The following is a 25,297-nucleotide window of genomic DNA, read 5'->3' as shown; positions in this document are numbered from 1 at the left end:
GGACAAAGCAAAGTCATTCCTACAGTCCTACCGGTCAGATGAGGGATTTCAAAACATTCTGAAGAGTGCACAGAAGTTGGCAGGGGAACTTCACACTGAAGCTATTTTCCCACCCATTCAAGAATACAAGTCACCGAAGAAGACATTTTGATTACGAGGTACAGGATAATCCCATAAGGGACCCCAAACAACAATTCAAAGTTAAATTCTTTAACCAGGTGCTAGATTGTACAATACAATCAGTTGAAGAACGTTTCATGCAGCTCAAGGAACACAGCAGTATATTTGGGATGTTGGATGATATTCCAAAACTCCACACTATACCTGAAGAAGCCCTACACCAGCAGGGCACTAGAGGCCGTGTTGACACATGATGACATGTGCGATATTGATGCGAGTGATTTAGGTGATGAACTGAAAGCCCTTTCAAGATACATTTCAGCAGGATCAACTCCAAAGGCTGTTCTGGAATATAAGTGCACAAATAAGATGACCACCCTCTTTCCAAATGCTTTTGTTGCTCTGCGCATACTTCTAACACTTCCTGTAACAGTTGCTAGTGGAGAATGCAGCTTCTACAAGCTGAAGTTAATAAAAACACATCTACGCTCCACAATGACACAGGAGAGGGTGGTCGGCATTGCAACCATCTCAGTAGAGCTTGAGCTGACCCAGACTGTGGACCTTCAGGAAGCAGTTCAAATCTTTGCAACCAAGAAGGCACGGAAAGCACCACTTTGATTATTCAAACAGATAAAAATGCCAGTGTTTACTATGCAGACAAGAAAAGTTACATTTGCTGTTCAGGTGTTTTGAAAGTTAAGTGTCACTTAAAATTTTTGAACAAGGCATTTTAAGTTGTTAGTTCCACTCTTCTCATGGTACTGCTCTGCTACCTACCCCAATAAAGGAGAACAGGAAGAAGACAGAATTCTACTATACTTCAGGAACCTTGGCTGCAAGGCAGCCTGCCAGGCGAGCTGTGAAGCCAGGACTCTTGGGCTTTCAGGCTCTCAGCAAATAGGCAGGCTACTGTGGAGCCTGGCTCCAACGCTCCTGGCAGGTGGGCTGTGGGGGAGTCAAGGTGGAAAGCTGACGGGGAACTTGCCTGGTTTCCTTCAAAAGGTTCATTGAAATTGATAAGTTCCTGAAAAACGTTTTACTTTCAATGAATTGGTGGTTCTGATGGAAAGGCGTTCTGTTAGAAAATTTCCAATCAGCTCTAAGTGTGGTCTTTCACTCATAGGTTGCTGGTTCAAATCAAGCCTTAAGATGTTAGCAACCGCACCCATAGAGATTATTTTACCAGGTTCTGGTTGACATCCATTGACAGGTGGTGGTATAATGCAAGCTTGCACTGCTGCAGCCTGGATTGTGATTTTTATATGGTTAAATAGAAGATTTTATTTGCCAAAGCAGTCAATCCCGCATCTTACACAACTATTAAATTCACACTCAAAATTAGAAAATAAATCGAAACATGAGATTTTAAAAAAAAACTATTATTCACTTTTCATAAATTTCAGCCACAGCCTTTAATTACTTGAGATGTGTTTAACCCATGCCTTTTTCTTTCCCCAGTCTCTTTGCACTTTCTGCTTATTTAAAAAAATTCTATTGATGTAAAATAATACAAAACTTCATGAATACAGCTGACAGTATTCAGCAGGAGGTTTTTCATAACATCTAGACATGTTCCTGTTTATCCTTGAATTGAAATCCTAGTGATGAACTGGCAACATGACATGAATTTCCATGGCAAAAGATTTGTCACAAGGCTGTAACATGACAGTGAGCTTGTCTGTCAGAAGAGGCGCCCAAGTTTCAGCCTTCCTCTCCCACAGTGCTTTCTGTAATGGCAGAACCCAGAGTGACTGAATTTAAACAGAAAGCAGTGGACTTCCAAATTTGCTGAGGAGTTCTTTTGTCCCTCTTAAAGGATTTGAAGTTTTTCTAAGATTAATGTTAATTGAACAAAAACTACTAATATGTAAAACTCACCAAATCATTTCATATATACAATCACATTTCTTTATGGAAATGTACATACAGATAACATCACACTGATTGTGGTGTTATTATTATATAAACATAGATCCTTCTATAGTTGAATTCCTAGAATAAATGTCTAAACTACAGGTACGTGAATTGAATTCCTGTACGTTAGGTGAAGTTAAGTTAACACTCCGTCTGCATTTAGATATGAAAAAAATCAATCTCCATCTAATAAAATGTGTTCTGCCTCTCTCAGCAGTGCTTGTCTGATCTTTTAAGTTCATCAGAGAGCTCTCCCTCATGACTATTAAAATGCATTCGGGTGTGCTATTGCTCATTACCTTAATCAGGGCGTAAGACTGCAAGCGACAGCCTATTACATTAAAGATGTTCATCAAATAATTCTTTTTATAAAATTCCTAATCTGGAGAAATTCTGCTCTGTTCTCTTTTGAAGCATCATTGTATTTGAGAGAGATGCCTGAATTTTATGAAAAGCCTTCAACAGTTAAGTAAATTTGCAAAATTTGAACTGTCCAGTCTGTTGTGACCCAAGTCTCAGTGCATTGCAAAAGCTGCTTGGTACCAGTGACTAGTTACGTTTTGCCAGACACTCTATTCCTACTCTCTCTACTATACTGCACATTACAAAAAAATGACATTCCTTATTGTAAAGTTGATCGTATGGTCAAGCGAATTTTATTAGGACGTTTATCACTTTGTAGATCTGAAGGATATGTAAACAATTTCTTTTTCACCTTTCTAGGTCCTGGGAACGCCTACAAGGGAACAAATTAGAGAAATGAATCCAAACTACACTGAATTCAAATTCCCTCAGATTAAGGCACATCCATGGACTAAGGTGAGGCTGTCTGAGTTGGATAATGATGGTGTGTGGGGTAAATGTAACATTGCAAAGTTTAAGTCCAGACCTTGATTTCTGTGCTTGGTTGCTTTCAAACTAACCTGGGACCCTGTAGTTGAATCAGAACCCAATAATTGTTTCTGTAGGGAAGGAGCACGAATGTACCTAGGCTCTGCATTGAATTGTCCATGGCTCTGTTTTTTTGTGATTTGCCCATAGACATTTTCCAGGCTGGGTATGTATTTATAACCCATTACAATGCACTTATATTCCATCATAGCACAATTCTTGACCTGTGCAAAGAATCTCCTATAAATAAATACATTCTTTAGAGGTGGGTGATGCACTCTTATGGTACAAATACATCATCTCTGAATACAGTAGTGAGACCCACAGTGCAAATCAGTCCCATTTCCCATCTCATAAACATAGTGAAGATCATTAGATTTGGAACCCCAGTAATATGGACTAGTTATTTTTTCTTACATTACTTTTAAAAGATTTTTTTTTAGTTTGTTTCCATGGAAGAGAATACTGCTACAGAATTTCTCAATAGCAAGTTAGGAAACCCAGCAACACAAATATGATGATTTTCAAATGCTGAGGAATGAAGTGCATGGATTGGCTTGTGGAAGAGTAGATACAGTCCCTCAGTTTTGCCAGTGATTAGTTCAAAATCATTTTGGACCAAGCCTTTCACAGTGCTAGAGGCCCCGAGCAGATGATGTAACCTACTTCATGTTCTTTGAGATTGTGGGCTATGCACATTACTGGAAGTCAAATCAATATTTTGGTAATTTCTTCTCAGATGTTCTAAATACATGCTTCCTCTCCCCAACGATCCTGGGTTGCATTTCCAGATCTTAGTTCTTTATTGCATGTTGGTTCCAAGACTGAGTGATTTATAATACTCAGAGGCCGTTAAATCAGCAAACCTGTTTATATTATGTGTTAATAGAAAAATTTCTGAGATAGTAAAATTTATGGAACTCCATGAAGATTAGGCTTACTTTCATTATTTCAAAATAAATAATGGAAAAAGCTACAAAAATTAGCCTAAGACATTAAAACAGTGAAGTTGTAGTGGAAAATGGTTCTAGTGCTGTATCTGAATGACTTGGTGTTGAGGGTGGGCTTTAACTGAAGGCAGTATGTATTGGAGCCATAGCCTGTCCTCGTGCCGGAACACATTATAAGTAATCAGAGTTGAATATCTAACCTGCTTATACATCTCCTCTACCATCTGTAGATCCTTAGGTGTCATTTGTTTGCATATGGGTGCCCCTTGGGCCACAGTAGAGACCTTTTTGTAAAGCTGGGGAAGAATATAATGTGATCTTCATGCAGAAAGTGAAACTGAGAATTCCTTCTATTTTTACCTTTTATACGCAAGTGAGTGCTTCTCTGGGCTTCTAAATGACCACAAATGAAATCAGGCAAGCATAGAGCAATGAGAGGAGCTTGCCAGAAGGTTGAATTTCCTTTTGCATTAGCACATGGGATTGTTTTGTTTTGGTATTGAGAACTCTGCTTGCAACATTATACCTCATTCTCAGTTTGTTATACAACAACAAACTCCTCCCAATACCAGATGGGTGTAGAACAGCATCTAAATTAATTTATTGGATTTGGGGAGGTTGACCAGATTGAGTTTTTTGTTCTTTCCTTGCCATTTAAAGTCTCAAGTAGCAAAAAAAAAAAAAAAAGTCTAGAATGTCCTTTCTAACTATCATCTTTCCCTACTCTTTTAAAAACTCTCTTCCTCCAACGTTTTGCCGTTCAGCCATGAAAGTTTTCTGGTCTTCTTGTGTCATCTCTGATGGGATGTGGGGAAACAGTGCTGCCTCTCCTGCCCTTCAAATTTCCCACCTGATAGTTATCTTCAGTTTCTTTTAAACTAGAGTTGCAGAAACATTCATTTGTTAAATTGCAGTTGTTGAGCAGAGCGAAGGAAGGAATGAAAATTAGAAGCATTTGTTATCATTTTTATTAGAATGACCTATGAATGTGTACTGACAACCATTACAGGTTGTCTGCAGGGTTTAATCTCCAGAACTTTCAGCATCAAATACAAACATCTATTACTTGAGCTAATGGAGTAACTTGTTAGCTGGCAGCATTAATAAGTTCTGTTCTTTTCTGTGTGGGCTGGCCATGGCAGGGGCATGACAGACACTTTACTTTACCACATCTCCATGCTAATGAAGGCGGCTAGGGAGTTCTGATGTAGAACTCCATTGTCTGCATTTTGTTCCTGAGCCATACATTGGCCACTCCTGACACACATGGATGTGCTATTTCATCCCCCATATTCATAGTATTGTTTCTGTTCACTAGTGGCTGGTAGGTCAAAAAGAGAGCAGCTGCTGCTGCTACTTTTGGTATCTAGTAGGAGATCTGTTTCCTCAAGTATTAGAGCAACTGCTTTAATATCTGAGAGTCCCGAGTTCAGATCTCAGCAGGAATATATCCCTCATATTGGCATCCAGTTTTAGGCATAAAGCAGGATCCTGAGCTTAAGTTTTATTGCTCTGTACACGGAGTTAGAGCTCACATTACCTGACGCAGTGTAGAATGGTCAATACCAATACAGTGGAGATGTCCATGTACAGAACTATGGCTAATGACATATAGTATGAAGGATTGTTTATGTGTTCATATTAGAGTAGTGGTGTGTGATTCCGGTATAAACTCAGTTAGTTTGAGAACAAATCTTTGAGTGACACCAGATTTGGCACTTCTAGCCGCCTTACTGTTTAAAACCTAGTTCAGAGTGTATGTATGTCTAATTCTCCAACATTACTGTGTATAGGCTCAGATAGATGGATAAATTCCAACTTGCTAGGAGATGAAGACAGAAGACAATTGAACCTTCTGCCGCAAAGGGAACAGATAAGCCTAAATTTGCCCCTCAAGAAGGGGAATTATAAATTTGCCTCTCAAGAAAGGGTATGTTCTTTTCTAATATTTATACCACAATCTTTATACTTTTTTGTTCTTGCATATGTCCATTACACTAGGTATGTGTGCATCTTGTGCACGAGTGCCACAGAGTTTTCCCTAGTGGTACCTGCAGGGGCAGCCACACCTGCACCCTGCTTTTCCCTGTGCTGCAAGTTGAGGACATAAATGAGTGGAGTCACCCCTCACATCTTGTTGGTCCTGCTTTGAGCAAGGGGTTGGACTAGATGACCTCCTGAGGTCTCTTCTAACCTTAATAGTCTATGATCTTTCAGTTCCTTTTTACCTTCAGCGATTGGAGTGTGCTGTCAGGTCATTCCTCCGGCAAATGTGCTGTCTTAGCTAGATGACATTAGACTGTTGTTGTGGTTGTCCGTAGTAAAGGAACTCCAGTCTCCACCTGATACCAGGGGCGCCTACACCAAGGTCCCTGGCTTCAGACCCTGATCTGGATGTCACAAGTTGATGCCCATGAGAGACCCTCACTCTCATAGCTTGAAGTGCTTGGGTGAGGGTCGCATTAGGGACAGGTGTTTGATTTACTGGAGCTTCACAACTGAGACCAGCTGCTTCCTTGGTACAGGCAGCAGAGCCATCAACTGCGTTTACAGCAAAACAAAGGTCCATTTGAGCCACCCAAGAGGCCTCTGCAGCTGTGAAGGATCTATTGTGCTTCTTGGTATGGCTCTTGCTGGTCATTCAGCTCCATGGTACCTTGCTGGGGCCATCACACATGGTGCATTTGTAGGCTTTCATGTAGTGGTCTGCTACAGTGCCAGCTACACCAGGTCTTGTGCTGCTTCCCTTGGTCTGAATGCCAGCTCTGAGACCAGCAGTAGCTACTCTGGCTCAGCACACAGTACTGATAACCTGGTGTTGTTGCCAGTATTGTAGGCCCATTGTAGATCATGGTCCTGATCTCCAGTGATACTGCCCAGTACTGCTTTGCACTGGCCTTTGGAGTTCTCATGTTTCTCCTCAAGAGTCTGAAGTGGGTTCCTGCATCTCTCACTTCTGGGAATCCGGGGCATCCTGCAGGGATTGTTCCCATTCTTGGAGTTATCTTGAGTAGGTCAAAAGAATGGGTGTGCCCAGTCTAGGCACAAGTCCCTTCAGCCCCGTCAATGGCCCTAGTGGGTACCATGGGATATGTCTCCAGTGTCTAGATTGTTATCTCTGCTGCATCACAAAAGTCAGTCACTGAGAAGATAAGTTTCACTGCCTAGTACCGGCAGACTATCTAAAGTCTGTACTGGGCAGCCACTACACTACAGAAATATATCCCCAAAAGGGAGAAGTTTCTCCACACAGGCCACTCAATGTTGGTACCAAGATCCCACGGGGCACTGAGGCTCAGAACCGCCCATTACTTGCTTCAGGCAGGTCTTCTACATTGGTCATTCAAGACCATCCTCAATAAGGTTCTAACCTGCCTCTTCTGAACACCTCGTCCTCCTTACCAGATGAGACCCTGGTACTGGAGATGACATCTCTAGTATCGGATGATTTTAAGTCTCATAGACTTTAAGGTCAGAAGGAACCATTATGATCATCTAGTCTGACCTCCTGCACAGCGCAGGCCACAGAATCTCACCCACCCACTCCTGCAATAAACCTTTCACCTATGTCTGAGCTATTGAAGTCCTCAAATCATGGTTTAAAGACTTCAAGGTGCAGAGAATCCTCCAGCAAGTGACCCATGCTCCAAGCTGCAGGGGCAGGCGAAAAACACCCAGGGCCTCTTCCAATCTGCCCTGGAGGAAAATTCCTTCCCGACCCCAAATATGGCCATCAGCTGAACTCTGAGCATGTGGGCAAGACTCACCAGCCAGATACCCAGGAAAGTAACTCAGATCCCACTCCATCGAACATCCCATCACAGGCCATTGGGCCTATTTACCATGAATATTTAAAGATCAATTAATTGCCAAAATCATGTTATCCCATCATACCATCTCCTCCATGAACTTATCAAGCTTAATCTTGAAGCCAGATAGGTCTTTTGCCACCACTGCTTCCCTTGGGAGGCTGTTCCAGAACTTCACTCCTCTGATGTTAGAAACCTTCGTCTAATTTCAAGTCTAAACTTCCGGATGGCCAGTTTATATCCATTTGTTCTTATGTCCATGTTGGTACTGAGCTTAAATAATTCCTCTCCGGTATTTATCCCTCTGATATATTTGTAGAGAGCAACCATATCTTCCCTCAACCTTCTTTTGGTTAGGCTAAACAAGCCAAGCTCCTTGAGTCTCCTTTCATAAGACAGGTTTCCATTCCTCGGATCATCCTAGTAGCCCTTCTCTGTACCTGTTCCAGTTTGAATTCATCCTTCTTAAACATGGGAGACCAGAACTGCACTCAGTATTCCAGATGAGGTATCACCAGTGCCTTGTATAACAATACTAACACCTCCTTATCTTTACTGGAAATACTTCGCCTGATACATCCCAAGACCGGATTAGCTTTTTTCACAGCCATATCATATTGGCGGCTCATAGTCATCCTATGATCAACCAATACTCCAAGGTCTTTCTCCTCCTCTGTTACTTCCAACTGATGCATCTCCTGCTTATAACTAAAATTCTTCTTATTAATCCCTAAATGCATGACCTTACACTTCTCACTATTAAATTTCATCCTATTACTATTACTCCAGTTTACAAGGTCATCCAGATCTTCCTGTATGATACCCTGGTCCTTCTCTGAATTGGCAACAACTCCCAGCTTTGTGTCGTCCGCAAATGTTATTAGCACACTCCCACTTTTTGTGCTGAGGTCAGTAATAAAAAGATTAAATAAGATTCGTCCCAAAACTGATCCCTGAGGAGCTCCACTGGTTACCTCCCTCCAGCCTGACAGTTCACTTTTCAGTATGACCCACTGTAGTCTCCCCTTTAACCAGTTCCTTATCCACCTTTCAGTTTGTATATTGATCCCCATCTTTTCCAATTTAACTAATAATTCCCCATTTGGAACCGTATCAAACGCCTTACTGAAATCGAGGTAAATTAGATCCACTGCATTTCCTTTGTCTAAAAAATGTTTCTTTGTCAAAGAAGGAGATCAGGTTGGTTTGGCACAATCTACCTTTTGTAAAACCATGTTGTATTTTGTCCCAGTTACCATTGACCTCAATGTCGTTAACTACTTTCTCCTTCAAAAATTTTTCCAAGACCTTGCATACTACAGATGTCAAACTAACAGGCCTGTAGTTAACCGGATCACCTTCTTTTCCTTTCTTAAAAATAGGAACTATGTTAGCAATTCTCCAGTCATATGGTACAACCCCATAGTTTGCAGATTCATTAAAAATTCTTACTAATGGGCTTGCAATTTCATGTGCCAGTTCCTTTAATATTCTTGGATAAGGATTACCTGGGCCTCCTGATTTAGTTCCATTAAGCTGTTTAAGTCCCATTAAATTAAGCCCATTTAGTCCCATTTGGCTTCTACCTCAGATATGGTAATATCTACCTTCATATCCTCATTCCCATTTGTCATGCTACCATTATCCATCGCTAAGCTCCTCATTCGCTTCATTAAAGACTGAGGCAAAGTATTTGTTTAGATATTGGGCCATGCCTAGATTATCCTTAACTTCCACTCCATCCTTAGTGTTTAGCCATCCCACCTCTTCTTTCCTTTTTTTCTTCTTATTTATATGGCTATAGAACCTTTTACTATTGGTTTTAATTCCCTTTGCAAGGTTCAACTCTACATGACTTTTAGCCTTTCTCACTTTATCTCTACATGTTCTGACCTCAGTAATTCCTTGCTAATCCCTCCCATCTTCCACTCCTTTTATGCTTTCTGCTTTTTCTTAATCACCTCTCTGAGATGCTTGCTCATCCAGCTTGGTCTACAACTCCTGCCTATGAATTTTTTCCCCTTTCTTGGGATGCAGGCTTCTGATAGCTTCTGCAACTTTGACTTGAAGTAATCCCAGGCCTCCTCCGCCTTTAGATCCATAAGTGCTTCAGTCCAATCCACTTCCCGAACCAATTTCCTTAATTTTTTAAAGTTAGCCCTTTTGAAATCAAAAACCCTAGTCACAGATTTATTTTTGTTTATCCTTCCATTCAGTTTGAACTGAAATTAGCTCATGATCACTCGAGCCAAGGTTGTCCCCTACAACCATTTCTTCTATGAGGTCCTCACTACTCACCAAAACCAAATCTAAAATGGCATCCCCTCTTGTCAGTTCAGCAACTGCTTGATGAAGGAATCCATCAGCTATCCCATCTAGGAAAATCTGAGCCCTATTATTACTAGCACTTGTCCTCCAGTCTATATCTGGGAAGTTAAAGTCTCCCATGATCATGCAGTTCCCATTAGTATTTATTTCATTAAACACATTGAAGGGGTCTCTGTCCATATCCAGATTAGATTCCGGCAGTCACTATCCCAGGGGAGGCTCTAGTAGCTTCCTTCCCCAATGTGATTTTTGCCCAGACCGATTCTGTCTTATCCATTCTATCGCTTCTTATTTCTTTACAGTCTACCTCATCATTGATATACAATGCTACTTTACCACCTTTGCCTTTATTTCTGTCTTTCCTAAACAGCACATACCCGTCAGTACCTGTAGTCCAGTAATGACTACTATTCCACCATGTTTCTGTTATCCCTATAATATTTGGTTTCCCTTCCTGCTCCAGTAGCTCTAGTTCCTCCATTTTGTTACCTAGGCTCCTTGCATTGGTGTACAAACATCTTAATTTTTGCTGTTTGGCCTCACTCACTTTCTTCACCTGATTAGGCACAGACATTCTACCGCCAGTATCACCTATTAGACTGGTATCCACACTGCCCTTCCTCTTTATGTCCATTCTCCTACCCACAGCTGTATCCTTTCTTACTTCATTTTCTTTCCCCTCAATGTTGAAATCTGGTGTGGAGATTACCTGGACATCTCCCAACCACCTCCCCCAAATTCTTAGTTTAAAACTCTTTTAATCAGTTGTGCCATCCTCCATCCTAGAAGTCTATTTCCCTCCCTACTCAGAGGGAGTCCATCCCGAGAGAACAGTCCTCTGTCCATGAATGCCTTCCAGTGGCCATACATCCAAAAGCCCTCCTTTTAGCACCAGTGGCCTGAGCCATCTGTTGAGCATCATAATCTTGTCACACCTTTGTTGCCCTTCTCTAGGAACAGGCAGAATTCCACTGAAGATCACCTGAGCCTAGATTTCCGTAAGCGTCTTCCCCAGCCTGGCATAGTCTCCCTTGATATGTTCCAGCAAGAATCTATCGGTTTCATTTTTTCCCCCATGAAGGACGATCAGTGGATTCTTTCCCGCTCCCTTTAGGATCCTCTTCAGCCTCAGGTCCACATCCCATATCTTCGCCCCCAGCAGAGAGCACATCCTTCTGTTCTCTGGATCAGCTCTGGTTACAGGCCTGTCTATCCTTCTCAGTAAGGAGTCCCCAATCACGTAGACCTGCCTTGTCCTGGTGACGGTGCGATTCTCCAGTCTATCACCTGTTCCCTCTGGCTGCAAGTCCTTTCTATTCCTATTGTCCCTTGTAATTCTCTTCAACCCATCCTGTATCCTCCTGGGGCTCATATTTGGTGTTGTCTCCATTGACTCTTCCCCTTTTCCTATAGGACTACCAAGAACTCTCAAAAAGGATAGCTGTGTCCCTAGGAATATATAAATAGAGCTTTCAGAGAGAAGTCCCCACCAACTAGACGTTTTACACCTGGCTGCAGCAGGGGAAATTGCTCTCCTTATAAATGAGGCAGTTACATAGCCTTTACAAGCTTTATGGCAAACCCCCTCATCCCTCACACTGGTGGCAAAGCACACAGAACACAAATACCAACTGTTCTATTACAAACAGTTTTATCCACACCCCTCACTAGGCTCTCTGATCATGGCAGGAGTAAATGTGAGACACCGCCAAGCTAGAGAAAAGCACGTCCTAAAGAAAAGGATACAAAGAAATTGGGCATTTTTGGTAGAAATGTGGGTTAGTCAACTGAGAAGTTACAGCTATGTATAGCAAACCATCAGCCCCTGTTTGCCTATTATGATTATTCAAATTGGGATGTTACGTCCAAATTCCTCAGTTAGCTGCCCAAGGACACGAGGGGCGAGTTTGTCTTTCCTGATGGAAGGTTGACTGGTCGCAAGGTCCACTCTGGAGGCCTCCCTAGATGCGGCAGACTCAGCTTAGCTGCCAGAGTCATTGCAACAGCCATAGCCATGTGCCACTCCTCATAGCTCCAATCATCAGGATTTCCTGTAGAAGTACAACCCGTCCATCTCGAGATCATTTATGCTTATCCTCCAGTACCATTGATTCCATAAATAATTCTCAAGCTGAAGCAAGAGTGAGGCAAAATGATGTTGTGCCAGCCTGGGCGAGGTAGCCATGGTACTTGGACCTGTACAAGTTGTCCATCAAGGAACCTTAACCTTCCCCTGCCCCCACCCCCACCCCCAACCTCCATCTTTAGTCACCGAATCATGAGCAGGTGTTGCACTGTAACTCTCAGTCACTACGCCTCATGGCCTGGTTCTTCAGGTAGCTAAACCCAGAGGAGGCACACTGTTTGGAAGTAGAGCATAATGTCTACTTAATAGAAGAAAACCATCCACCAGAGCTCCTTACCGTAGTAAGTGGAAGGGTTTTTCTACCTGGGTGGCTAATGACAATGTGTCTCCCACACAATCAATGATTCAAAAGATTTGGGACTGTTTGTTGCATCTAAAAGAGTCAGGTTTGGATGTCAGCTCCGTCAAAGTGCGCCTTGCTGCAATATCAGCGTTTCGTGCCCAGGTAGGACTGTATTATCTAAGGGTATGTCTACACTGGCAGAGTTACAGCGCTGGCAGTTACAGCGCTGTTCAGAGAGCGCTGAAGGGAAGCTGCTGTAGTACGTTCACACTGTCAGCTGCCTGCGCAATAGTGTGCTCACACTTGCAGCAGTATTCAAAGCAGTGCACTCTGGGCAGCTATCCCACAGAGCATCTCTTCCTCTTCAGCCACTAAGAGTTGTGGGAAGGTGGAGGGGGTTGCAGGGCATCCTGGGTCCTGTCCCACTGCCCATGATGCATTGCTTCGCATCCCAGAAATCCCTGTGCTTCCGTCTGCATTTGGTGCCATCTTTCAATAGTTCGTGTACTGCGCTCCCTGCCTCTTCAGTCTGCAGGAATGGATCCCGCACTGTTGACCAGTATGCTGCTCACTCTGCCCAACACGTGATAAGTGGCAGTGGAGTTATTCCTTAAACTACAAAGGCCAGAGGAGTGCAACATTGATCTCACAATGGGTAGTAGCTGTGACACAAGATTGGTTGTGGCATTCACAGAGGTGCTGACCACAGTGGAATGCCGCTTTTGAGCTCGGGAAACAAGAACTAACTGGTAGGATCACAGCATCATGCATGTTTGGGATGACGAGCAGTGGCTGCAGAACTTTTGGATGAGGAAAGCCGCGATCATGGGACTGTGTGATGAGCTCGCCCCAGCCTTGCGGTGCAAGGACACAAGAATGAAAACTGCCCTGCTGCTGGAGAAGCGCATGGCTATTGCACTGAGGAAGCTGGCTACTCCAGACTGCTAACGATCGGTTGCTAACCAGATCGGGGTGGGAAAGTTGACCATTGGAGTCGTGTTGATGGAAGTCTGCAGGACCGTTAATCGCATCCTGTTCCGAAAGACCGTGACTCTGGGCAACCTGCGTGACATGGATGGCTTTGCACAAATGGGCTTCCCTAACTGCGGAGAGGCAATAGATGGCACACATATTCCAATTCTGGCACCAGACCACCTCACCACTGAGGTAATTAATCGCAAGGGGTATTTCTCAGTGGTTCTCCAGGCACTTGTGGATCACCGTGGGCGTTTCACAGACACTAACACAGGCTGGTCCAGAAAGGTGCATGCCACACGTATCTTTCAGAACACTGGCCTGTTCAGGAAGCTGCAAGCAGGGACTTTCTTCCCAGACAAGAAGATCACCGAAGGGAAAGTCGAAATGCCCATTGTGATCCTGGGAGATCCTGCCTACTCCTTAATGCCGTGGCTTATGAAGCCATACATGGGGCACCTTGACAGCATCAAGGAGCGGTTCAACAACAGGCTGAGCAAATACAGAATGACTGAGTGTGCTTTTGGCAGTTTAAAGACCCGCTGGCGCTGCATATATGGGAGACTGGACCTGGCCAATGACAATATTCTTATTGCTGTATGCTGTACACTCCATAATATTTGTGAAGGGCAAAACTCAGGCCAGCCTAGGGCCCCACAGGGCTCTAGACCACCCTTTTGAGGGTATGGTCGAGGACGGCTTGCCAGTTCGACCTTTGGATCCTTCCCATCTTACTTTCTCATCCCGTCTATCCCCTTTCTACCGTGCCTGGTCTCAAATTACTTTGGACCACTGGGTGCTCCGCATGCTAGAGAGGGGATATTCCATCCATTTCTGTACCCTCCTGCCCCCCCTCCCCCTTAACCCGCTTCCCCGTCCCTCTTCAGGGACCCCTCTCACTTGACACAGAAGTTGCTCGAGATGCAGTCCCCCCTCTTGGTAGGGGCAGTGGAGGAGGTTCCTCATGAGCTAAGGGGCAAGGGTTTTTACTCCCGGTACTTCCTAATACCAAAGGCCAAGGGGGGCCTCAGACCCCTACTGGACCTGCGACAACTCAACAAATACATAAAAAAACTCAAGTTTCACATGGTCTTGCTAACCTCCATTGTCCCCTCACTGGATCCAGGAGACTGATACGCCCCCCTCGACTTGAAGGATGCGTATTTTCATATTGCAATAGTCCCACATCACAGACGCTACCTCAGATTCGTGGTGAACCCAGGCCGCTACCAGTTTGCCGTCCTCCAGTTCGGACTGTTGACTGCCCCGCGAGTATTCATGGCATGTATTCAAAATGCATGGCAGTCGTTGCGGCGTTCCTGCGCACGCACCAATTACAGGTTTTCCCATACCTCGATGACTGGCTGATCAAGGATTGCTTGAGGGCCCAGGTGGAGGCTCAGGTCGAGTTTATAAGGAGGACCTTCCTCGACTTAGGTCTCCTCCGGAACGAGGAGAAATCCGCTCTGTTCCCGGTGCAGAGGATAGAATTCATAGGCGCGGTCTTGGATCTACTCAAGCCAGAGCGTACCTCCTGGAGGCCAGGTTTCACTCATTTCAGGACATCATACAAGGCCTCAGACAGTTCCCCACGATGCTGGCAAGAAACTGTCTAAAGCTGCTGGGACACATGGCCTCATGCACTTATGTGGTGCAGTATGCCAGGCTCAGGCTGCGCCCACTTCAGTCTTGGCTGGCGTCGGTGTACCAACCAGCCCGAGATGCATTGGACAGGGTCGTAACCCTGCCCTGTCTGGTACTGGACTCCCCCCTATGGTGGCTCAACCTCAAATGGTGTGCGCAGAGGTACCTTTTGCCAGCCCTCAGCCCTCACTCACCTTGGTGTCAGACGCCTCGGATCTGGGTTGGGGGGCTCACCTAGGGGACCTCAAGACCCAAGGCCTCTGGTCTCCGGTGGACCTCGCTCTTCACATCAATGTCAAAGAGCTGAGAGCAGTGCTTCTGGCCTGCTATGCTTTCAAAGTGCACATAACGGGCAGAAGTGTTTCAATCCTCGCGGACAACACCTTAGCAATGTTTTATATCAACAAACGGGGGTGCACGCTCCTCTCCCCTGTGCCGAGAAGCCCTGGCGCTGTGAGATTTCTGCATAGAGCACTCGATCCACCTGCAGGCCTCATACCTCCCAGGGGTGCGAAACACACTGGTGGACAGCCTCAGCCAGACCTTCAATGGCCACAAGTGGTCTCTTTGGCCAGATGTGGTGACTTCAATCTTCCAGTTTTGGGGCTCTCCCCAGATGGACCTGTTTACCACTCCGGGCAACAAGAAATCTCAGACATTCTGTTCTCTCGGGAACCACAGTGCGAGGTCCATCGGGGACACCTTCCTCCTCTCGTGGGAGGGCTGCCTGCTGTACGCTTTCCCACCCATCCCCCTAGTCCACAGGGTGGGTCTCAAGATCCGCAGGGACTGGGCTCGAGTCATACTAATAGCGCTGGCGTGGCCGCATCAGCACTGGTTCACCTCACTCCTGAAAATGTCCATAGCAGCCCCTCTCACCTTACTGCTGGTCCCCAACCTGATCACACAGGACCAGGGCCGTCTCCGGAGCCCGAATCTGGAGTCACTCCACTTTACGGCCTGGGCTAAGTGCCACAGAGCTCTCTTGTTCGGACCAGGTCAGACAAGTCCTCCTGGGTAGTAGAAAGCCCTCCACCAGGGCTACTTACTTGGCTAAGTGCAAAAGTTTCTTCATCTGGGCGGAGCAACATAGTCAGCCGCTGCTCCTCGCCCCCATGCCATTTATACTGGACTACCTCCTTCACCTAAAGCACCAGAACTTGTCCCGGTCATCTATAAGGGTCCACTTGGCCATTATCTCCGCCTTCCACCCAGGTTCAGATGGCCTCTCGGTCTTTGCAAACCCCGTGGTCAGTCATTTTCTCAAGGGTTTGGACAGGCTCTTCCCACACACGTGTCAGCCTGTCCCTGCCTGGGACCTCAACTTAGTCCTCTCCAGGCTTACAGGCCCGCCATTTGAACCTCTGGCCACCTGCTCCCTGCTATATCTCTCATTCAAGGTGGCGTTCCTCGTGGCAATTACCGTGATCCGACAGGTCTCGGAGCTCAGGGCCCTCACGTCTGAGCCCCCTTACACAGTTTTTCATAAGGGTAAGGTTCAGCTTAGGCCTCATCCAGCTTTTCTCCCAAAGGTTGTCTCCCATTTTCACATGACCCAGAACATCTTCCTCCCAGTGTTTTATTCCAAGCCACACTCCTCCGATAGGGAGCGCAGGCTGCACTCACTGGACGTGCGCAGGGTCTTAGCCTTCTACATAGAGAGAACTAAGTCGTTCCGGAATTCTGTCCAACTCTTGGTAGCCGTGGCAGACAGAATGAAGGGCCTTCCGGTATCTCAATGCATATCGTCATGGATAACATCCTGCATTAGGGAGTGCTATACCCTGGCAAAGGAGCCCGCTCCGCAGATAACCTCTCACTCTACCAGGGCCCAGGCCTCCTCTGTGGCATTCCTGGCACAAGTCCCTATTCAGGAAATCTGCAGGGCAGCCACGTGATATGTACATTTATGTCGTATTATGCAATTACATAACGGTCCAGGGATGATGCGGCCTTTGGGAGAGCCATGCTCTTTTCTGTGGATAACTTTGGCCCCCACCTCCTGAGCTCTAGCTTGTGAATCACCTGCTTGGAATGGACATGAACAATCACTCGAAGAAGAAAAAATGGTTACTCACTTTCTCATAACTGTTGTTCTTTGAGATGTGTTGTTCATGTCCATTCCAATACCCACCCTCCTACCCCTCTGTTGGAATAGTCGGTAAGAAGGAACCGAGGGGGCGGGGGGCTGGCAGGGCTCTATATTGGGCGCCATGAAGGCGCCACCCCACAGACGCTGTTAGGGGGAAAATCTTCCGGCCTGCGTGCACGCGGCACCTACACACCTGCTTGGAATGGACATGAACATCACATCTCAAAGAACAACAGTTACGAGAAAGTGAGTAACCGTTTCTTCTTCTTCGAGTGATTGTTCATTTCCATTTCAAGCAGATGTGTGCGTGCCGCATGCGTGCGAGCCGGAAGATTTTTCCCCTAGCAGTGTCTGTAGGGTCGGCCTGGGCGCCCTCTGGGGTGGCGCCTTCATTGTGCCCAGTATCGAGCCCTGCCGACCCCCCTACCCCCTCAGTTTCTTCGTACTGCCCTTGACGGCTAGCTGGAACTTCGCTCACTCTGGAACTTCACTCACTCTTGCAGCAAGCGCCTTAGCAGTGTCTTTGTTCTTAGTGTAAATAGTTTTTCTCTATAGTTGTACTTATCACATAGTTAGTAGTGTTTGGTAGATAGTTTCCCCTCTGGGGGTATGCCTGGGTCTCCGGGGTTTAAACTCTGTGAGTCCTGTGGCAAGTTTATGCCCAAGAGTGATCCTCACTCATCCTGCCTGTGGTGCCTTTGTGAGACTCACCAAAAGGACAAGTGTTGCATTTGCAAGGGTTTCCGCCCGCCCAAGAACCCTTAAGTACAGAGAACAGAGACTGAAACTCCTGCTCATGGAGGCGGCTCTGAGACTGCAGTCCGACCTGGGACCCAACGATCTGGCAATGAGCACATCCTCTTCGGTGCGCAGCGCTCCAGCACCAATGATGCGTGAATCGGCCAGACTAAGGACTCTAAAGCCCACTAGCACCACCGCTCTTTGGGACATAGGGTGTCGGCATCAGTTCAGCACCGTTCTCCATCTCCAGTAAAGAAGAAGAGGCCGGCAAGGGGCCGGTCACCCCCTTTGAAGCCTGAGGGGCCGGTGCCATCCGCGAGTGGCTCAGCATAGACCACGTCCACTTCACTTCCACCCAGGGTCTTGTTGACTCCTGCCCTGGCCAGGGTCCAGTCGAGTCCAAACCCTCCTTGGTCCCCAGACCATCTGGTGGACATACAACCACCATCGACACCGGAGGAGTTCAAGGCAGCAACGGACCTGATGCGCCTCCCAGTGCCGTCCTCCCCCCGAAGGAGGAACAAGTCTCCTGCAACCGCACAGCCCGTTTCACTCCAGGGGCAAGCCAACCATGATGGCTCTTCGGTCTCCATCTCCAGCACTGCCCGCACAGACGCAGGAAGCGCTCTGCTCCCCAGGGTCGAGTCGTCGTTCGTTGGCAACCCAGGGGACTGCTCCTCCTTGGTCGTCTTATTCGGAGACCTCAGAGTCAGAGGTGATTGCAGAGCCACTGGCCATTATCTTTGAAAACTCGTGGCGTACCGGGGAAGTCCCGGATGACTGGAAAAAGGCTAATGTAGTGCCAATCTTTAAAAAAGGGAAGAAGGAAGATCCTGGGAACTACAGGCCAGTCAGCCTCACCTCAGTCCCTGGAAAAATCATGGAGCAGGTCCTCAAAGAATCAATCCTGAAGCACTTGCATGAGAGGAAAGTGATCAGGAACAGCCAGCATGGATTCACCAAGGGAAGGTCATGCCTGACTAATCTAATCGCCTTTTATGATGAGATTACTGGTTCTGTGGATGAAGGGAAAGCAGTGGAAGTATTGTTTCTTGACTTTAGCAAAGCTTTTGACACGGTCTCCCATAGTATTCTTGTCAGCAAGTTAAGGAAGAATGGGCTGGATGAATGCACTATAAGGTGGGTAGAAAGCTGGCTAAATTGTCGGGCTCAACGGGTAGTGATCAATGGCTCCATGTCTAGTTGGCAGCCGGTATCAAGTGGAGTGCCCCAAGGGTCGGTCCTGGGGCCGGTTTTATTCAATATCTTCATAAATGATCTGGAGGATGGTGTGGATTGCACTCTCAGCAAATTTGCGGATGATACTAAACTGGGAGGAGTGGTAGATACGCTGGAGGGGAGGGATAGGATACAGAAGGACCTAGACCAATTGGAAGATTGGGCCAAAAGGAATCTGATGAGGTTCAATAAGGATAAGTGCAGGGTCCTGCACTTAGGACGGAAGAACCCAATGCACAGCTACAGACTAGGGACCGAATGGCTAGGCAGCAGTTCTGCGGAAAAGGACCTAGGGGTGACAGTGGACGAGAAGCTGGATATGAGTCAGCAGTGTGCCCTTGTTGCCAAGAAGGCCAATGGCATTTTGGGATGTATAAGTAGGGGCATAGCGAGCAGATCGAGGGACGTGATCGTTCCCCTCTATTCGACATTGGTGAGGCCTCATCTGGAGTACTGTGTCCAGTTTTGGGCTCCACACTTCAAGAAGGATGTGGATAAATTGGAGAGAGTCCAGCGAAGGGCAACAAAAATGATTAGGGGACTGGAACACATGAGTTATGAGGAGAGGCTGAGGGAGCTGGGATTGTTTAGCCTGCAGAAGAGAAGAATGAGGGGGGATTTGATAGCTGCTTTCAACTACCTGAAAGGGGGTTCCAAAGAGGATGGCTCTAGACTGTTCTCAATGGTAGCAGATGACAGAACGAGGAGTAATGGTCTCAAGTTGCAGTGGGGGAGGTTTAGATTGGATATTAGGAAAAACTTTTTCACTAAGAGGGTGGTGAAACACTGGAATGCGTTACCTAGGGAGGTGGTAGAATCTCCTTCCTTAGAGGTTTTTAAGGTCAGGCTTGACAAAGCCCTGGCTGGGATGATTTAACTGGGAATTGGTCCTGCTTTGAGCAGGGGGTTGGACTAGATGACCTTCTGGGGTCCCTTCCAACCCTGATATTCTATGATTCTATGATTCTATGAGGTGTAGACTAGGCTCGATGGAGCAGATCGCGCAGCAGAAGATCATGGTCTGGGCACAGTCACCAACCATACCCGGCACCATGGCAACCACCTGCTCAATGTCCCTTCTGGACACCCTGCCTGTACCATCAGAGCCAGGGTCAAGTCCATGGTCTGTGCTCCAGAACGGTGTCGGTGTCCTTGGCGTCGTTTGTGCCACAGTCAGCGCCAGCACTGCCAACGACGGCGCCGCCCTCGACCGGAGTGGCCCCGCCACCTCCCATGGTTTCAGCACTGATGCTTCAGCCAGCCCTGGCACCGGCTCCCCAACTGACGGCACCGGTGGAAGCCTCAGCTCCGTCCCTACCAACCTCGACGGTCTCGGTCCCACCGGTTTTACCTGCCCCAGCACCGGCTGCAATGCAGAGTTCTTCATCGTTGCCTGTTCTACAGATCGAGTGCTGCGTGCCGAGGGACTGCGGGGGGGCTGAAGGCAGTGAACTGGGTCCACCTCCGGTTCTCTCTTCCTTGTCTTCACCCGACGAAGCGGTCGCGGGAACTTCACCGGCCCCAGCTTTGGAGGACAACCGGGTTCTTCAACAGCTTTTGAAGCGAGCCACCCAAAGCCTGGGGATTCAGGCAGAGGAGGTAGAAGAAGACTTAGACCCAGTTATAGACATTCTGGCTCCCTCCAGCCCATCCAGGGTTGCATTGCCATTTATCAGGTCAATAACTGAAATGTCTAAGAACTTGTGGCAAACCCCTGCTTCTCTGGCACCTACGGCCAAGAAATCTGAGCGCTGCTACTTTGTTCCCTTTAAAGGGTATGAACACTTTTATACCCACCCTCCTCCAGACTCTGGTGGTCGACGCAGCCAATCAGAGAGAACATCAGGGGTTTCAAGGCTCCACCCCTAAAAACAGGGATGCCAAGAAACTGGACCTGTTTGGCCAGCAGGTCTACTCCCCAGCAGGTCTACAGCTTCGTATAGCCAAACAGATCATAGTAAGCCGCTATGGACAAAACACCTGTTCGTCCATGGCAAAATTTACAGAGGTTCTGCCCCAGGAAGCTCGGGAGGAATTCTCTGCGCTCATGGAGTAGGAGAAGTTGGTCTCCTGAACGTCTTTACAAGAGGCCCTGGACGTGGTGGATGCGGCCTCTTGCACTTTGGCCACAGGGGTGGTTATGAGGAGAGGCTCCTGGCTACAGGTCTGTGGTCTTCTCGTGAGGTCCAACAGACCATTCAAGACCTTCCCTTCGAAGGTGTAGCTCTCTTCTCCAAGAGGACGGATGAGAGACTTCATAGTTTGAAGGACTCAAGGGCTACCCTTCATTTGTTGGGGCTTCACACGCCTGCTACCCAGCGCAGACAGTTTAGGCCTCAACCTGCTCCTCGTCCTTATCAAGCACAGAACTGCCAGGTCGCTCTGCATAGGCGGAACAGGAGCACTCGGAGGAGGCGATGTCCTCCCTCTTGGCAAAACTCAGGCCAGCCTAGGGCCCCATAGTAATTCTATGGCTACAATGTAATTTAGGGCTTTTCTACATGGGAAAAACTACTGGCATTACTATACCAGTATAATTACATTGCTGTAGTTATGAGATAAGCTAAACTACAGAGAGACCACTGTTATTCCAAATAGGAGTGTCCACACAGGAAGTTATACTGGTATAACTAGAGCGGTATAATTATAACAGTGTAGTAATGCTGGGAAATGTCTCCAGGTAGACAAACCCTGAGGCTGTTCAGAGGGGGAAAAAAAATCTTCCCACCTACAACAAATTTCTTTCTGTCTGAAGCTGGACACTTGTTGTGTCTATTTTCAGAATGTCTCCAGTCGTATTTCCCAATACAGCCTTCTCTAACAAAATCAGTATGGGCAGAATCATCTACTTTTATTTACATTGATTTCTTCTGAAGCACTTATCTTTGGCTCTGTCTACTTTTACAGCAATTAAATGTCAAGTTACCAAAATGCACAGTTGGCTGCCGATGAAGAACCAAAATAATTCTCACCTACAAAACTAACCTTGCATCAGACCACCCTCTACCCCCTTCAGCCCAACCTTTTCCAAAAGCCAGGGGGGTGGGGGCTTTACAGTGTGCCCAGAAAATCAGCAAGTCTGGGCTGTGATGGACTAAGGAGGGTTTCATGTTCCTAGATTGTGAACATCCAGCAACAAGTTACAGAAGAAACTATCGCTTGTGCTTTTCCAAAGGCCAGTGTTTGATTCTTTCTTTTGGTAATAGCTGCATTGAGTATCACGAAAAGAACTAAGACAACTTTGGAATGAGGTATAGTCCCCAGTAAAACAATGGAAGAAAGAAAAGTGACAGTCCTATAGAGGTTTCAGAGTAGCAGCCGTGTTAGTCTGTATTCGCAAAAAGAAAAGGAGGACTTGTGGCACCTTAGAGACTAACCAATTTATTAGAGCATAAGCTTTCGTGAGCTACAGCTCACTTCCTCAGATGCATATCGTGGAACTCCTATAGAGTTCATGTATGTCCCTCCAGGGAATGATACATGCTATCTATTCTTTTTGCATAATTGTCAGCTCTTCTTTGAGTGCTTGCTCATATTGATTCCAATTAGGTGTTTGTGAGCACAGTTTTCCGGAAGATTTTCTCCTAGCAGCACCTGTTGGGTCGGCTCTGGAGCCCCCTGGAATTGCACTTTCATGGCGCCACATATACGGCCCTGCCGACCCGCCGCCTCTCCAGTTCCTTCTTACCGTCAGTGGCGGTCATCAGAGCATTTTGTGTCTCGTCTTCAGCGAGCAATCCGCTCATCGTATTTTCTGTAAATAGTTAAAGATAGTTTTTAAAAATTGTAGTAGTTAGACAGACATCTGGACTTCGGGTACTGGGGGGGTGTTTCCCTCCCCTGCTTCCCCATCCCTCTCCTGGGCCGGGGGCATGTCTCGGACCCAGGGGTTTAAGCCATGCAGGGTTTGCCAGAAGCCTAGGCCAAAGGGCGACCTACACTTGGCTTGTCTAAAGTGCTTGGGGGAGTCCCATCACGCAAACAGGTGTAAGATCTGTAGGAGCTTTCACCCCCGCAAGAGGAAGGAGAGGGATCACAGATTAAAGTTGCTGCCAATGGAAAGCAGCCCTCAATCTGAGTCAAGCCCCATGGACACAGCACTGGGCTTCTCAGCATTGGTGCACAGCGCTCCGGCTTCAGTCCAGGAGGTGCTGAGGAAGGACTGGGGGGTCAGAGACCCTCAGCACTGGCATTCCCCGGCATTCCCCAAACATGGCGCAGGATCAATCTCGGCACTGCTCTCAGTCTCCTGTCCTGAAGAAGAAGCACAGGAAGACTGATAGAAGGCACTCCCCTTCCTGTGCACAGGAACATGAACCCAAGGGAGGGAGACCAGTGCAAGACCTCCCCTCCCCTCCAACTCAACAGCTGGCACCATCGACTCTGGGCCCCTGGGAAGGACCACTGAGTCCGGTGCCACTGGAGGAGACTCAGGTGTAGGATTTGGACCTCCCTTCCACACCCGAGACTTATGAGGCGGCGCAGGACCTGATTACATTGGCAGGTCCTCACTCCCCAGACCACGGTGTCAGAGCACTGATCTCGAGTCCCCAGTTGACTCAGAGGCCACCAGTGCAGTCCAGGGGTAAGCCGGCTATGACTCGGCAACGATCTACATTGCCCTGGCACCAACGGGCTATGGTTCCTGTGTGCGGACTCATTGGAGTCCGCATCGGACACTGACTCGTGTGTGTCACAGAGAAGCCAGCACGGTAACTGCCATTACTCCCAATCAGTGGGGATGATCCAAACTTTTCCCTCAGTATTGTGGTCACAACAATGGCAGGTATCGGCTCAGATGCCGACACAGTCGCCCTTCTGGACCCTGTGGGCTTACCACCAGTCCCAGGGGTCTGCCTCCGTACGTTCCTTTTTGGTCATGTCCAGAGCCAGGGATTTCTCACAGGCCTTTCTAGGCCACCACCAGCGCCATGACTGGTACTGTGTTCAGCATCGAAAACACACCCAGCACCATGGCTACACTCATTACCATGGACGGTGCCGCTGTTGCCACCTGTACCGGGGCCAGCACCAAAGTGGACTCTGACTTGGGGGCAGAGCCGCAGCGTTTTGAGGAGCCGGATGGGCAGGAGGGCCCCTCCCATATTCCAGGCTCCTCCTCATAGTCTCCAGATGAGACAGTGGCAGGAACATCCTCAGGGTCTCCCCTTCCTGACAGCAGAGCCCACCTTGAACTTCTGAGGCGGGTTGCTCAGAACCTCTGGGTACAGATGGAGGAGGTCACCGAGGTGTCGGAACCAATGGTCGTAATTTTATCCCCGGCAAGACCCACCAGGATGGGCCTTCCCTGATAAAGACCATTCAGGAGAACACGCAAACCCGGTGGCAAACACCATCCTCTCTGGCTCCTACAGCTAAGGGAGTCGAGAGAAAGTACTTTGTGCCCTCCAAGGGCTATGAATATTTGTTTACTCACCCCCTGCTGGACTCGGTAGTGGCGACTGTTAATGCAAGGGAAAGGCAAAGCCGGCAAGGACCTACACTCTCAAGCTAAGACCGCAAAGAAGCTGGATCTCTTTGGGAGAAAGATATACTCCACCGGAGGGCTCCAGCTTCGGATGACAAACCAGCAGGCGATCCTTAGCCAATGTAACTTCAAGTCATGGGGGGCAATGTCCAAATTCTCAGACCTTGTCCCACCAGATGCTAAGCTGGAATTCTCTGCTCTCGTGGACGAAGGCAAGACGGTCACCAGGACATCGCTGCAAGTGGTGTTAAACTCAGCAGACTCTGCAATGCGGACGATGTCTTTGGGCATCACAATGCGCCGTTGGTCATGGCTGCAGGCCTCAGGTCTCCCTAGGGAGGTCCAACAGACAATTCAGAACCTACCATTCAAGGGAGTCACATTATTTTCGGAGAAAACCTACTCGAGACTCCACAGTCTGAAAGACTCCCAATCCACTCTAAGATCTCTGGGTCTGCACACACCTGCCACCCAGCATAGACAATCTAGGCCTCAACCCACGACACGACCATACCAGGGGCACTTTAGGTAGGACCAGAACTGTAGGCATCCCAGAAACCAGAACCGCCGTTGCCAACCCGAATCCCCAAATAACAGAGGGTCTGGGTCATCCAGGCAACCACCAGGCCCTAGGCAGACATTTTGAAGATGCTCCTGAGGGCGTTATACCAACC

General features: G+C 47.4%; 1 protein-coding gene across 5 annotated transcripts in view; it reads left to right on the top strand.

Annotated features, from left to right (window-relative positions):
* The window catches only part of GSK3B (glycogen synthase kinase 3 beta), a 268,723-nt gene that overhangs the window by 198,762 nt on the left and 44,664 nt on the right, over nucleotides 1–25,297 (top strand). For all 5 annotated transcript variants that reach the window (XM_084635608.1, XM_084635606.1, XM_084635609.1 and 2 more), the window contains exon 8: nucleotides 2,761–2,856. In XM_084635608.1, coding sequence (XP_084491734.1) covers nucleotides 2,761–2,856 — 96 coding nt within the window. The remainder of the gene's footprint in view (nucleotides 1–2,760; nucleotides 2,857–25,297) is intronic.

This window comes from Lepidochelys olivacea (genome assembly GCF_965140295.1).
Source record: "Lepidochelys olivacea isolate rLepOli2 genome assembly, chromosome: 1".
Lineage (NCBI taxonomy): Eukaryota > Metazoa > Chordata > Testudines > Cheloniidae > Lepidochelys > Lepidochelys olivacea.
Note: the sequence above shows the minus strand (reverse complement) of the source record. Positions and strands in the feature narration are given on the sequence as shown.